This window comes from Gymnodraco acuticeps, unplaced genomic scaffold (assembly GCF_902827175.1).
Source record: "Gymnodraco acuticeps unplaced genomic scaffold, fGymAcu1.1, whole genome shotgun sequence".
Classification (NCBI taxonomy): domain Eukaryota; kingdom Metazoa; phylum Chordata; class Actinopteri; order Perciformes; family Bathydraconidae; genus Gymnodraco; species Gymnodraco acuticeps.
The window spans coordinates 4,015,581-4,031,860 of NW_022990295.1; the positions used below are offsets into that span (position 1 = coordinate 4,015,581).

Below are 16,280 nucleotides of genomic sequence, written 5' to 3' on the forward strand. Positions count from 1 at the left end.
TTTGTGCCTCAGGTTATGGAGGAACAGGCTCTCAGTTGAATTATCTGCGTTCAACAGTTGCGTCAAACCCGCCATTAACAGACGGACTCTCACCGGAAGTTAACACCGCCATCCTTCAAAATAAAAGCACAAGTACTGCTCAGCACTCATAGCAATGTGTTCCCATTAACGGGTGTTTTATTTTTGCACTATTCAGCAGAACGTGCACTTTCTCTGTCTGTTTACTGACTTGATACTCATCCGCGATACGGACAAGAGGCGTGTAGTCCAACAAGCGTCTTGAGTTGCGCATATAAACCCGTGGTGCCATCATCAGACTTCCTCTTGCACAAAATCAATTAACTTTAGATTTTTCGTTACTGGTTGGCACGAAATCATTAAACGTCAATTTCGTATGAAGTATGGGCTGCGCAATATCGGGTCTGGAAGCTAAAGGAGAGTTTGGAGAGAGGACCACAGAGGATGCTGCTGCGACTCCCAGCGAGCCTCAGATTCATATGATCAAGGAGTCCTGGAAAGTTATCCGGGACGATATAGCCAAAGTTGGGATTATCATGTTCGTCAGGTAGGATGCTTAAACTTTGTTTGTACTTTTCCATGTCAAATGGTTTTTAAAAAAAATTATGATTTCATGTTTCATTTAATTGTATTTAAGAACAATCACAAGACACAATGGAGACATGTTATTAATACATCTAAAATTGAGAGAGTTCATGTATTATACAGAAACATTACAACCCAAAAACATACCCCACACTTACACACACAACCCAATAACTAACCCTAACTACTTAATGGTCTAAACATTTAAAAAATAAAACTGTAAGAAAATAAACACAGACACATTATATAGGAAGATTACGGTACATATAAATGCATTTCAGAGGAAAGTAAAGGTGCCATTCAGTATCAGTAGATCAGTAGCCATTGTTATAATGCGGTTAATCTCCTTTTCACTTCAAAATGTGAATATAATAGTTTGTTAAATGTAGTGGGAAAATTATGGATTTTCCAAAGAAAAACAACTTCCATTTTATGTGTGTTTTAAATAATCAGAATAGCCATTGACTATTATTAGACAGCTCAGTGAAACCCCTACACTGTGTTCTGACCTAAGAGATGAGGAGGTGTGCAGAGGGTCTTCTGATCCGCTGTGAGGATGACACGATGCCTGACCTTTTCATACGAGCTGTAAAGTGAACATCCAACATCCCTCCCCTCTGCCCTCTGACCCACACAGCTTTCATTTAGAGCTCAGAGCAGAATCCCCCTCCTCCTCCAACCCTTATCACTTCCTATCACATCTTAATAACATTACATAATAACACCCGCCAACGGCCTGCAATAGTGCTATACAATTAAAGGTATTAGCCATCAGTAAAATGCATTTGATCAATTAGGATGATGACTAGTGTCCGGGAAAAACATCTTTGGCCTTTGGCAGGGAAGCAAACCGAATGAAAGTGTATGGTGATAAGAGTGCCGGACATTCAGGCTGCAGCATCTACAGTAAAAAGACTGGAGGGCACATGGCTAGAAGCCCAGTAAATGCCCCTGTGTCCCCCGAGTGACCTCAACTGTTGAAGAGCTTGATCTCAGCATGAAATCAGGGGCCTCTTAGGGGCCTCTTAGGGGTGTCAGGGCTTGTATAATGACTGATCAGTAATTATTACATTGAAAAACCTGTTTTCATTCTGCTCTTGCTGTCATTTAACTGACCTTATTATTTGGCAAGTGGAAGTCCAATTTAAACAAAATAAGATACTCCAAAGGCCTGGATCTATTCATGAATGCCACAGTAGTTATACAACCTCTAAACAGTGCCAATTAAAATTCCACTTGAGCTGTATGGCTACATTGTCTGCATGGTCACTGCATGCAACAAGAGTCAAACACATTTCTGACAGTGAAAATGAAGAAGAGCCCATTTTTACTCTCTCTAATACATAAAGCTTGGACAGGAACATTTGCAAAGCGTCTTATACCAGAGTGCAAACATTGTACACATTTATTCCATCAAATGTGTATTCTCAATACATAGGCTACAGCTCTGGGAGAAATGAAGAGACTACTGCGGAAATGTTCAATTTCTCTGGTTTTTCCATTTACATGTGTGTTATTGATTATAATAAACGTTTTGCTTTATTTTATGCCGACAACATGTCCTCCAAATTCAAAGTAGTTCATTTATTTAGAGCAATCATTGGCGGCAAATCACAACTGAGCGAAATAACCAAAAAAAGACGCAGTGTTTTCAAACCTCAAATTTCATTTTTAAACCCAGTATAAATGTTTTAACTTATGGAACATCTTTTTACTTAGCGTGATCTAAATGAATTTGGTGTATTGGTAAAGGAACATGTCATTAGTTTGTAGAAAAGATATATCTATAAACCAGAGCTGTAGTTGCATTATTATTTAAAAACACTTCAGTTAAACTATGGGATGACACATCATTAAAACAGGCAGACATGAGAATATGGTAGCGCATAATAAAACGTAAAGATGTCAAGATGGCCTGAACAATCCCTCACGTCTTATCTTGTCAATGTATTGCATTTCAACAGAGCTGTCTGTATTCTAATCTGCTCGTCAACGTGTGCAGATCTCATGTTTTCCTCAGCAACCATTAGAGAGACCGTCCCCTTTCAACCCATCTCTCTCTATTCATCAATCAATATATGAAAGGGGGGGGGGACACATGATTTAGACATCTAATGTATTTATTCATGAGGACTTTGTTCTGTGTGCCAGGTTTAGAAACATGTTATTTTTCCTTTTTAGTAGTGCAGCCGCACGCCTCAGGTAGTCAGCCATGGGTCAACAGAATAAGCTTCTGTCTGAGTTTTAGGATATTAGATAGGCATCCAAGTCTTTTTTTTTATTCATCCATTCCACTGTTTGATAAATACGCATTTAATTTTCGATTCCTTCATGCTAACGTATCCATATTAATGAAAGCTGTTTATACATGTATGTAACATATAACAAATGTATCTTACGTGGCATATTGATTACTGATGTGTCATGAATGCATTTGTACTTCTTTTCAGTTTTCCCTAGCTTCCATGTCCTATGACTCAGTGACTCCAAATCAATACAGCATTGTATAACTGTGGTAGATTTCAGGTCTTCTTATACTCATACGAATATCTTGATGAAAAAAAGTCAACATTTATTCAATTGAAAACCCTTGAAATTAATAAATAGCTTTTTATATTATATGACCTTATGACTCTGGACCAGTACACTCATTGTATGTATTTTATATGAATCAGCAGTTTCTTTTTTGAAAAGTCTCATTTATTTTTGAATATGCTTCTAAGTCATGTGACCTAATGAGTCCACTCCAATGAAGCATTGTATAGACAAAGAAAGTAGACTAAAGAACAAACACAACATTCTATAAAAGGAGGTTTTTCCTGCTTTTCTAGTGTAGTTTACAATGTTGTATTGATTTAGTGTGATTTGGTAACTTGACATAATGGCTATAAAAAAAACAAGATTTTTTAATTAAATACAGGCACATTTCTATAAAAGAATATTCATAAAAAAAAAAGATGTGTACTATATTCCAATAGAAAGAAGGTTTTCTATTCTGTATTCTTTGCACCATTGTCATACTGAAAGAGAACTTGCATATAACCCTTGGTTCTCACTGCAAGCACAACACGACCTTACAGCGAGACGAGGAGCTGTGTATCCTGGCAGCGTGAGTGATGGCAGGTCGCTCAGCTGGAGACTGGGAGTCGCTCTGATTGGAGGCAGCGTGATTAAACTGTCTGGTTAAAGAAACGGATTGAGGGGTAATCAGAAGAGCAGAACTCTATCAGGATCAGTGTCTTCATTTAACCGGAACCCCGCCCCGGCTCTGAAGGGGCGGGGGGACTCATCACTGATTTTCATGTCTACATTACCTGGTTTAAAGACCCACCATGGCCTGTCACTGATTGCAGTTGCTGGGTGTGACTGAAGTGTAGGACAGAGTGAGAACAGAAAGACAGTCAGACATGAATCCACAGTGACGGAACGGCTGCAGGAGGGGGGGGGCGCCTCCAGTCGTTGATGAGCTGGACTTCACAGTTGTTAGACTCTTGGGGTCATGTCATATTAGCTGGGAAACACAACGGTGGTGTAGTGTTTTCATTTTGGGAATGATTATGACAGGCTTGCACTGTGGTTGTCTTGGCAACAGGTTGTTTGAGACCCATCCCGAATGCAAGGACGTCTTCTTCCTGTTCCGAGACGTGGAGGACCTGGAGAGGCTGCGGACCAGCCGGGAGCTGAGGGCGCACGGCCTGAGGTCAGTGACCAGCTCTGAATCACAGAACACTCCAGCCAATCAGAGGACAGCACAGGGTCAGGGTAATACGACCCACATCTGCTAGGGCTTTTCATATCTGAATAACAATAATGATCAGGATACAGCATGTTTTCTGGTTGTAATGTAAAGACTAAACTGCAATCTTTAAAGGATATTCCCTGACAAATATTTCAAACAGATTTTGAGTAAGTGTTTTCTGGTGATTTTCAATTAAGATATCTTGATTAATGAATTCATCACAAATGATTCAATTTAAGTCTGTAAATGATCATATTCATCGTCCTTTAGCATAGCATGCCATACTATAGTAATAATAAAGTTCTACAGGAGTATGGCTAACACATTTCAAATAAGGTGTCATGTTAAACATTATTCTATACTATGAATGCTGAATGCCATAATAACATTGTATTACAGTATGTCATTAGAAAAAGAAAATAAATGTTAGAATCAACCCGTCATAAAAATGTCAAGGTCAAGCATGTCAAATTATAGTCTACTAATTGTATTTTCCTCTTAATTACAAGTACATGGATACTTTTCTCCCAGACACATAGAGCAGTGTATGTGCCACTGACCCAAATGTAAAACTGCAGCGGCCATATTCAGTGTTATTGGAAGAACATGTACCCCAGCAGTGTGGCTCATGGATGTTTCTGATAGTGATTGGACAACAACGCGGCTACATCACACCAAGGGCTTTGACTGCAGGCTCTACTGCATGGAACACACAGTCAATGTTTTGATCTTTTATGGGAAAAACCTAGAATATCACAATACTGTTCCTTTTAACAATACATGATAATAATACCATGTTGCACACGGCACAGTGCCGTAATATAAAGCAGCACGCCTCAGGTAGTCGTATATAATGATATCACAGCTTTCCTCTGCTCAGACACAGCTTGTAGCCACTCTGCTGTTCCCAGGGTGCATCAGGGCTCTCTGCCTTTCTTTATGCACGAGGTCAAAGCAGCCAATTACCGCCTGAGGACCTGAAGGACCAGAGGCGAGCGTGGCAGTATAGCACAATGTGTTACGCATCTCAGTGTGAACCGGCTGCTCTCAAATTCAGGGATAAGGCCAAATGGCCCTTCAACGGCACACAGGGACATTAGAACAAATTAGAGAGGAATACAGACGGCAATACAAATACAGAGGGATTAGAGAGCGGAACCTACTCTAAGCCTTTGTTCCATTCATCACCAAAACTGTCACACACACAGGCTGCACACACACAGGCTGCAGTGATGGCACACACCTGCCAGAGCAACAAAGAGAATCCATCTTGTAGGGTTTTGTGCAGGGGGAGAATTATTGTCTTCTTCTGGGGGGGAAAATATTGTGTAATGTAATGCTGCATCATTAAGATACAAATTCAATTGTGTTACCAGTAAATGTCACCATGCAGCTTTTTAAGGCAGAAGAGTGTGACACATCCTCGTGCTCTTTAATGGTCAGACATGCAGAGCACACAGTGAAATGTGTACCCATCCTAGTACCAGGAGTCTAGTACTAGGAGCAGTGGACAGCTATTGTCAACGCCCGGGGAGCAATGGGAGTGGGGGGTTGTCCGGTGCCTTGCTCAAGGGCACCACGGCAGGGCAGGAGGTGAACTGGGACCTCTCCAAGTAGCAGTCCACACTCCATATTTTAGCTCTGGTCGGGGACTTGAACCCGGCGACCCTACGGCTCACAGTCCAGGCTCCTACTGACTGAGCCACTGCCGGTGGAGAAGTACCCGGTGATAGCCTCTAATTCCCCACTTACTGGTGGATCAAGCATGCTCTTTTCTTTTCTCCATCTCTTTCAGGGTGATGTCTTTTATCGAGAAAAGTGTGGCGAGACTGGACCAGCTGGAGAGACTGGAAGCTCTGGCTCTGGAGCTGGGGAAAAGCCATTATCACTACAACGCCCCTCCCAAGTACTACAGTGTAAGAGATCCCAAACAGTGATTACTTAACAGTTTTGCTGCTTTTTTAAGAGGACTTCAGATATTTTAATTTCCACTGATACTGTAAATGTTAATCACAACTGCTTAATGGAGTGACACACTTAATGGATATTGTTACTAAGCCCTAAGCACATCAGTAAGTATCTGTCATTGTTTTTCCAGTACGTCGGAGCTGAATTCATCTGCGCCGTGCGGCCCATCCTGAAGGAGAAGTGGACGTCTGAGCTGGAGGAGGCCTGGAAGGTGAGGAGTGTGTCTCTGTGTAGTTTTAATCAGAGACTCCTTCTGGGTAAACGCCTGGTGAAATAGGCTGGATGTGTGCAATCAGCATGTCAGCTTCAGGTTTGTCTTTAATACTCCATGTAACATGTCAAGATGGAACCCAGTGCAACACCAGCCTGACTAATGACGACTTACATGTCACTGAACCATACATGAGCATATTGAGAAAATGGGACATGGCCCTGTCACATCATGGTATGTCACTTCAAGAGCCCTAGTGTAATTAATACAGAGATGTTGCTGTGCTATGCATCTGTCTTTACTGCAGAGCGATCTGCACGCATAGGTGTGGATACATTAAAGATGTTTAAGAACTTTTTCCTTATATAACACATATCCATAAAAACCATTTTGAATGTGCAATTTGGTGACATTTTATTAAAAACAGTCTGTTTGAAGCTTAAAGTTATATTTCAAAATTAAATTTAACAACATTGAATTGAATCCTTCTCTTGCGTTAGGTCATACCCCCCTTCCCATGCTATTTTCTGTCAAAATTGACCGGTGTGTTTTGCACGGTTTTGCACAGTGATATCTCTGGAACCCCTTATCCAATTTTGATGGTTGACATCTCATTTGAACAGTCAAAGCAAGTAGAATCAAGGGATGACAGACAGAATGACACCAGGGGTGAATTTCATATTATTTGTTGCAGTAAGTTCAAAGATAGTGCTTATTTTACATTACTGTATATTATAAAAATGCTTGCCATCTATGCTGTGTTTACTGAAGATGGAAATGCTTTAGTTAGTGTAGCTCAGATTCTTCCCGTTCCAATGATGCGGGATGTATTGATTTGATACAAGCAAGCCAGTGTTTCATGTCATGGTCCGGACCCACCGGTGGGCCCATCAAGTTCAGCATTCACTGTGATGAATATAAAACAAGACACTGATACTGTTTTTCTCAATGAACATTTATTGAAAGAGAAATATACCATAACAGAACGTGTGTGTGTGTGTGTGTGTGTGTTTGTGTGCGTGCGTGCGTGCTCACGCACATAGTTGGCAATGCAAAACTGTGGAATGTCACCTCAGGCTCCTCTCCCTCAGGGGCTTCTATCTCAGGGGCCTCTTCCTGGTCTGTGTAGGCTCATAGTCTGGATCGCTGTTGTCTCTTCCATTTCTGAGACATCTTCCTCTATCTCCTCTTCATCTGGTTCAACACATTTGTCCAGAGCCTCTCGTACAGAAAATCGCCTAATCGGTCGCCTGCTCATTGTGTCAATGAGTCAAATGTCAGCAAGGCACAAATATGACTGCTTGACAGCCAGTAAGGGAGGCGCATTTAGCGCGAGAAAGTAAGAGGTTTGTGTTTCTCGAGGGGCACAGAGCTCGCACCTGTGAGAAGGTATGATTGTATCATACAGCGCGAGAAAGGGAGAGGTTCCCGTAACACGTGTGTGTGTGTGTTTTCCATCTGCAGGATGAACATACTACACTAATACCCATACATTTTCTATGGCGGTCAATTCTGACCGAAAACATCATGGGTGTTTCACTGTTGAATAAATCAAGTGTATATGTTCAGAGGCCTAGTGTGGGGGATAACATAAGGTATTGAGGCAATTGGATGAACAACACAATATTTATGATTAAAACAAAAGTCATCCGGTCACTTTTGACCCGAAACGCAAGAGAAGGGTACATTCTGTAAATCGTTCTGCTTTAATTAATGGCTTCTAGTTCCCTCTAGTGGTTGTAGTTGGTTATGGTAATTACATTTAATATTTGGCTTTTCCCACTTAGGACGAAATACCAATATTTAGCAAATATTGAACAAATGTATTTCATATGCAAACCTCAATTACAGCATTGTGTTTGGTTCCATATACTTTAAAATAACATACTGTAGTGACAATATCTAAAAACGTCCTCATGCTTTAAGTGTATCCTCCTCTTCCAGGCTTTGTTTAAGAAAAAGCCTAACTTAAACATGTTGCATGTTAACAGCTAACATCTTATGATAAATAAAGAAGGATTACATAACTGAGCTACATATATCTTCAAGCAAACCTCTATTACTCATCCTCCACTCCAGCAGTATCTTACAGCACTGTTTCAACAGAGAAAATGGGTTTTGATGGCTGAAAATAAATACATATACAGCATTGTGATGAACAGTAGTTATCTGCATTCAAAACTGTTGAATGTGAATGTCCCCCATGTACCTAAGGGGACCCTGACCCAGTTCAATGTGTTCTCCAGACCCTGTTCCAGTTTGTGACGGGCCTCATGAAGCGGGGGTACGAGGAGGAGGGTGACCGGCAGCGGGAGCTCGCAGCCTCCCCGAAGGAGCGACCGGACAAGAGGAACACAGCGATATGAGACTGGGCCTCTTTAAACCAGCAGTGTGCATGTATATAATGTATTTACTGTGTCTTTTCTACAACGCTTAATGTTAACCGTGATCATTGTTTGCTATCTTCTCACTTCACACAAAAGAACTTGCAGTGGCTTTCAACAACGCACTTTATTTCTGAACTTAGATTCTGCTGCTGTCCTCTTTAATGAGGACCTGGAGCACAGAGACAATTCACATGACTGGGAAAATATACCGGCCATAGTTTAAACCTGCCTTGTAATGAACTGAAATGACATTATTAAAATAACCAGCCAATACTTTGTCTCTGTTTTCATAACTCAAAAAATGCCTTTCAGTCAAATATAACTTTAAAACATGTTTTCCGTCATCATTCAGAAATCCGATTCACTTTTCAAATCCCTACATTAACTTAAGCTACACATTTTATTGGTGTTTAACAATTTAAGACGGCCAGTTTGGCAGCTTGGTATGAAATCGTGGCCTGAAACAAAAAAACTGCCTTTGTACTTCATGTGAAATAAAAGTACTTTTCAAGTCCAATATTAAACTATGAAATATATCTGATCTGATTGACTTCTGTGTTTCAAAGTAATTTTGCAGTAAATTCATTATTTAGAAAACAGATTCTTCTTAAGATACAATCAAATTGAAACATGGCAGCAGAGCGCACAGGTCAGCTGAAAATAGGACATAAATATGGACTCTAACAATTCAATTAGTATGGAAGGCAGGCAAGTGGTGGGCTCCATGGATGTGGCTCCAGATGTGACGCAGATGTTGATGATGACCTGGTTCTGGAGCAGTAATGGTGGAGATTGAAAAAGGTTGATGTCCCGCATGAGTTAGAGGAATCCTCAGGGTGTCTGTCCTGAGACATGCACACAATGGCATGATATCAGAGCGGTCACTTGGTGGATGAACAGTGATTCTGAGGCCTCGGTGAATGGAGGGGAGGGGGGGGGGCTCTCCCGTCCCCTCAGATCCAACAGGCCAGTTTATGGTTATGTTTAAGAGTCAGTTGCTCATTAGGTGGCTTTAGTCTTCTTGCTTTTGCTTTTCTTATCTTTCTTCTTAAGTCCATCCATGTGAGCTCTTAGGAGGTTGGAGTACGCCTGGAAAGAATAAAAAACATCTGATTATTTTCTTTTAAATTCACGTCTGTGAAGTCTCCATCAACTGATGAGTGTTGTCATATCCTGCAGCCCTTCTCAGCGAGGGATGAAACTACTTCAAATGTTGATCTGCATAACGTCAGATCCCAGTTTCTCACAGACCGGCGGAAAAAGGCACATTTTTACCTCCAAACATTTTAAGTATGTATGGGCTGCTTCCACCATATTATGGGACCCATCATATTAAAACCAAGCTCCTGTTACCACCAGAACATAAGGATCGCCGCATAGCAAATTCTCACGGCTAATTGATCAAAGATAGACCACTATGAAACAGAAGGTAATTGTAACAACATCAAGAAGATCAAACAAAAAGGGCGACAGCTTCAAAACAACACAGAAATGACTAAATGATCAACTCAACATACCATTTGAAACTTGATTACTTCTTTGGTGTTGACCTGAAACAGCAAGAAATAAGAACCGAGCATTAACAGCCTGTAGAAACCATTAACAGAAATACATCAAGCACAGGAAACACCGCTCACTCACCACTGTGCTAATTTTCTTCTTGCCCTCTGATGCTCTGATGAGACATTTGTTGTCTGATGGTTCAAATGTGTCAGGGTTGCCTTTTCTGGGCGTTGGCTTGGTCCTCCCATCATCTGTAAACAAATCATCCATTTTAAATGCTTGGATGTTGAAATGGGAAATTCACAGTTTGACTTCCTGATCAAATGTAAAGATCAGGAGGGATCTGCTTACATTTCTTTAGCGTGATGACAACACTGCCAGATGATCTGCACTTCTGGAACAGTCGTGTAAGCTCTGTGAGAAACTGGACAGTGAGGCAAAAACAAATATGATTAACATTCATTTCAGATAAGAAGAGTTCATCAGAGCAAGAGGACTGGACACATCAACCATGCTTTCCACCGATACGAGCTGATGGTACACTGTCAGCTTAGCAGACTCCATGTAGGTTAAGGAGCATTGCTTTATTATACCTTTCGTTTTCAGGTTAGGTGAAACATTTAACTACTTTACTCATTATGTTAACACAGTTTCTGCAAGAACTTTTTGAAAGTTGAAAAACGTTTGTGCTGCTCTTAAATGATATTGCATCACACTGAAGGGTTTTACTAACGTTTGCCTACTTTCATTCGGCCCATTTGATTAAACTGCATTCGTTTTAGCTTGCTACATGTACGTTAACACCGCCTAATAATCTGGCAGTTGAGCATTGGTTTCCAAAAAGTACCTGGTTGTTAAAAGTATACATTGTGGCTATCTTAACAAGTTTAGCAATTAGGAAAATGATTGTTGTTTGCCGATACTGTCTAGATATGATTCGTTACTACTGAGTGCTAACTTACAGCACCCTGTTAGACGATATGGGTGTCTTTGTATGAAATGATAACCAGTTATACAGAACTGTAACAAAAGCCAGTTTATGACGATTAATATATATGTTTGAAAGTGCATTCGCTGATAAACACATTTACCATGTTAACGTATAACCAGTGTTAGCTTCAACCAATGGTTAGCATGTTGGCTAACGAGTCAGTTTGATGACTAGCCTAACGTTTTGCATCTGTAAGACAGCTAGAGCAAACAGGGTGTATGTCTAGTTTATCATCAAAAACGTCGAGGGATGAAATTATCACGAAATGAATGTTCTTACCGAATCATTCTCCAGCAGCACCATGACTCTGACTTCAGCTTTAGCGTCGGCTTACTGAAACTAGCTGCTGTGAGTGAAGCACACGTACTACAGCCGGAGCCCCGCCCCGCACGCTTCTGCGGGGGATAAGCAGCTAATGAGGGCGCCACCTGCTGGTAGGGAGGGGAACAACACTCACATCCCTTCACCCGGTCATACCCCATGGGTCATACTGGGTCAAACCAACCTATGGGTCAAACATACACACCTAACATTTCGTTTGTAGGCCACAACGGAGTTTCCCAGCGATTTGGTTTAATACAATAAGATGATCACGTAGACAGACAATGCCGTGTCATGTGTGTCGGACGGATGTTGTGTAGGAGGGATATGTTGGTGTTTTTTTTATTAAAACAGACAACAATCTACAACCTCAATTTTTATTAAAACAATCCAATATGCACTGTTTTCCGGCTGGACAACTTTCTATCTGCAGCTGGAGCAGCTGGACCATCTCCAAAGTGCAACGCTTTAAAGACATAATCCTAAAAAAATATTCAATCACTTCCCTGTCATAAAGAAAGGTTTTACCAAAATCACTTCACACATTAATGGTCTCCTATTGGTGACAATGTTACATATATTTTCAATACATCCTTATAAATGCTCATAATTTGGGTGATTTTTCTTTTTGGAAATATTCAATAACTCCAGGGTTATATAGTCAAGTTCTACAATTTTTACAGTACTTCTCTCATTATTATGTAGAGGCTTTTACTCTGGACAGAGAAATAATTTTGGCTCATTGATGTTCACATATATTTAATCTTTATAAAGTATGTTAACAATTTATATGTAATCATTATACATCATATTAATTAATCATACAACATATAAATGATAGCTCTATAAATGTTATCAGGGTGCATGTGCATTTCATTGCATTACATTATGTTACTTACAAGCTTGCATATGGATGTCAGGGCTCTATTTACAAAGACGCTTAATGAAAAAGATTTGTGTGCAACTTGGATGAAGGGGATTATGGTCTTGATAGTGCACACTCTGACTGGTTGCCCAGGTCTGCGAGGTGCACAGCAAACTCGGAGTGCCAGTCTCTTTCAAAGACCGACTTCAGCTGGAACTGCAGGGCCTTGGTCTTCCATACATGGTGAGGAGCATGCTGGGAAATCACCAGACCCACTCCAGCTGTGGTCATATAGTAGTCCCCTGACCAATTGGAGGTGCCTGAGGAACAACAGCATTATCAGGTAAATTATTAACCAATTCACAAATAGACTTCTTAAGGCACAATAACTCACCAATATAGGCGACTTTATCAGTCACCATGTATTTATTGTGGTTGACTCGGGTGTATGGAATATCAGACTGGTTTCCCACGGGCACAATGTACAGTTTCTGAAAAAAAAAGAAGATAATTCAGAGGCTAAGATCTGGTAACTCCTAGCCTATCATTTATTTCAGGAGCAATAACTGACCAATTGGAGGCTAATATTGTGGTGAGGGCTATCCATGGAGGCCAGAGACTGGAGGAATGGCAGCATGGCTGGGTCAGAGTCCCGCCCACAGCTGATCAGCATCCGGATCTTAACCCTCCTCTCAAATGCAGCCGTTCTAATGGCATCATCAATGATAGGCCAGTATCTGTCATACATAAAGAATACTTTGTTAGGAAATTAATAAAAAGGTGTATCGATTGACGGAAACAGATGGTTTCTTTTGTGGGTCACCTCTGAGGCCTTTCAAATCGTGTGGTGGGGAAATACTCCATGACGGCTACGTCCACATAGTGTTGGGCCTCGGAGATGATGGAGAGAATAGCCTCCAGGTCCTGAGTCCTCGAAGGAGGGCAGAAGGATGGTGGAGAGCCCTTGGGTGAAACACAAATATTGAATGATTACACCAACAAAAGCTACAAAAACATTTGATTCATAAAATATGATCTAAGTGGTAACAGATTTTAATTCCCGAGCTGTGGGTAGACCGCTTTACACTGTCCAGTAGAACAAAGGAAACTGTATAGTGAGGAAGAACGTTTCTGAGTTTGTTAATATTTGGGAAATCTTTTTGTTAAAACATGTTTTGAGTGAATTTTGAAGTCAAAGGCTAAGTTGAAGGACATCAATTAATTTAATTGAAATGAATGTGTCCTGTATGTGTATCACCCTATTTTGTATTGTATTTTTTCCTCATTCTTTCTTTTCCTGTCTAATTTTTAACTGCAGTTTTTCTTCTTTGACTTATTTTCATGTTAATCAGGGATGGTTCTTATAAGTATACATTACGTGTTGAATGTTTAAAATCAACAAAAAATAAAGAAAACCCACACACAGTCGGCTCTTTGTCCAACAGAATAACATTATCCTGTAAAAAGGAAGTGAAAGCCAAGGGGAACTCACCGTGAGGTACAGCCTGCTGGAGATATTATCACCTTTCACCAGTAGGGGGTGCTGTTTGTTGAAGGCAGTGTCATACTCTGCAGGCCAGGGCTGTGGCACAAAGCTGTGAGACTGTCCCATCTCCCAGTAGGACTTGAAGATTTTATGGAGGTCGTTTGCTAGACTGGAGCAGTTATAGACGACCACCCCCAGTTCCTTCACCTACAGACAGAAGAGAGTCATGAAGTCATGAACTAAGCATGTGCACACAATGTAAACAATACCTTGTGTTTCATTAGAATACTGTCAGCACTGCACATCCCTCTGAATTCTGCACATTGTTATTTTATCCATTTTTTATTTAATTTCTACGGCTACTATAATTCAACCATATTGGATGTAAAAATTACTATATTTTGAATGTTATAGTTTTCTTAAATAGTTTTTTTTATGTATGCAGCATAACACCAAGAACAATTCCTCGTATGTGTTAACCGCAATACACCTGTTTCTGATTCTGATTGCAGATGTTGGTGTTACCTGTGTGAGGGCCCTCCAGTCCATGTTGGCACTTCCAATAAACACGTGTTTTCTGTCAACAATCCAGAGCTTGCTGTGGAGGACGCCCCCCGTGAGGCGCCCAAAGTTCACCCTCCTCACCCGAACTCCTACAGACAACAGAAGGGGAGACTGCGGTTCGGCTCACATAATGAGGAACAAATCTCACCACAGTGAAGGTAACAGAGGGGCCTTTTCCTTACCTCTCTGTTTTAAGATCTCTAAATCTGTGGAGTTTGTTCTAACAGTGGGAACACTGGTCAGCACTCGGACAGATACGTTCCTGGAGGGCAACTCTTCCAGTGCTTTCAGGATGTCTCTTCCCTGCAGAGGACAAACTCACCGTAGTTAAGACCTTTCCCACCTACAGATTTAACACAGGTTTAATATGCAGGCTTGGTGTTTTTTTCTGTTTTAGTTGATAACTCACAGCTGTGTCAGAGGAAGAGTTCACGTTAATGTCTTCCCCAGTTAGAGTCCAGTAGAAAGAGGATATGTCCACTTGGGCCGTTGCCATGGAGAGAAGATCTTTCCATACTTTTTCCAGAGGGATGCCAAGCGTAGCATTGGCTTTGTACTTCATGTGCTGAGGGATGCTCTCCACCAGGGCCATGCTAAGAGATACACAGAGACATCTGCTGAAGGACTTGAATAGAAACAGAACTGGAGGAAATTATAATTCAGAGAAAGACTCTAATAATTAGGTCAATAGATGTAGATAAAGTCATAAAGAGAAACAACATAGGTAATTTGCTACATTAAAACACAGAATACACTGTATTTAGCATTAAAAACAGACATTTAGGAAGGATCTATTTTGTAATATGACATACGATAGGTCTAGAAATTGTAATAATCATAAGTGATAAAGTCAGTGTTTAGTTAAGTTTCGAATGTCTTGCAGATAAAACTATAACATGGAAGCATATGGTGCTAAATAAAAGCAAGCATTGGAAAAGTCAACAAGCATTCATATAAAAATAACAATACAAATATGTACAATATATCTGAATTAAAATGAAAAAGCTGTACAGTACACATAATGTTGAATATTGAAGGTTGCGCATAAGCATCTGTTGAGTCAACTGAGTAGATGATAAACTATATAAATCTATCTTCCATGGGATTATTACCTGCACTGGTCTGTAGATAAAACGCTACCACCAGCTCCCTGAGGAAGTGTCTCATGGTCTTTGGGGGGGTTTGGTCTTTCCAGCACAGCGATGGCCAGCAGGACCCCCAAGACGGTCAGACAGCCCAGAATCACAGCTAATGCCACACAGCTGGTCGACCTCTAACATCACGTTGGATAGAAAATCAATACAAATAAAAATATGAGTCATAATCAAACAGCGTTAAAGAATATTTAATGTTGTCCTACCATTTTGTTTGGAACATAGCTGTCATGAAGGCTGCTGTACAAAGAGGTCATTTTCTTTTAGTGCTCCTTGTCTGTTCAAAGGAAGACATTAATAAACATACTAGAAATCCGACCAGTGTAATGACAGAAAGATGAACTATAGGTATTGAAAGCAACAGTAACTTACACAAAGCTGATGTAGTAAATGTCAGAGGCAACTTGCTTCTTCCCCTTCAGCTTCACTAGAAATGAATCTGAAGTGATATCTGTTTTACTGAATACACTGCAGTTCCTCTTTTCACT

At 40.6% G+C, this 16,280-nt stretch overlaps 3 protein-coding genes across 3 annotated transcripts; 1 reads left to right on the forward strand and 2 right to left on the reverse strand.

The window, feature by feature from the left end:
* Positions 1-279: 279 nt before the first annotated feature.
* xgb (x globin) lies at positions 280-9,449 on the forward strand. The gene is made up of 5 exons (XM_034221891.1): positions 280-565; positions 4,196-4,303; positions 6,138-6,258; positions 6,441-6,521; positions 8,768-9,449. The coding sequence occupies exons 1-5, from the start codon at positions 402-404 to the stop codon at positions 8,885-8,887; spliced, it is 594 nt and encodes a 197-aa protein (XP_034077782.1). The 5' UTR covers positions 280-401; the 3' UTR covers positions 8,888-9,449.
* On the reverse strand, positions 9,014-11,891 carry srp14 (signal recognition particle 14). Its single transcript, XM_034221892.1, has 5 exons — positions 11,682-11,891; positions 10,763-10,835; positions 10,550-10,662; positions 10,426-10,458; positions 9,014-9,997 (listed from the first exon to the last, which is right to left on the reverse strand). The coding sequence occupies exons 1-5, from the start codon at positions 11,703-11,705 to the stop codon at positions 9,911-9,913; spliced, it is 330 nt and encodes a 109-aa protein (XP_034077783.1). The 5' UTR covers positions 11,706-11,891; the 3' UTR covers positions 9,014-9,910.
* Positions 11,892-12,086: 195 nt separating this feature from the next.
* LOC117550032 (5'-3' exonuclease PLD4) lies at positions 12,087-16,248 on the reverse strand. The gene is made up of 11 exons (XM_034222309.1): positions 16,165-16,248; positions 15,999-16,069; positions 15,751-15,911; positions 15,048-15,231; positions 14,821-14,941; positions 14,600-14,727; positions 14,081-14,281; positions 13,412-13,551; positions 13,160-13,325; positions 12,983-13,079; positions 12,087-12,908 (listed from the first exon to the last, which is right to left on the reverse strand). The coding sequence occupies exons 2-11, from the start codon at positions 16,047-16,049 to the stop codon at positions 12,703-12,705; spliced, it is 1,455 nt and encodes a 484-aa protein (XP_034078200.1). The 5' UTR covers positions 16,050-16,069; positions 16,165-16,248; the 3' UTR covers positions 12,087-12,702.
* Positions 16,249-16,280: the final 32 nt, after the last annotated feature.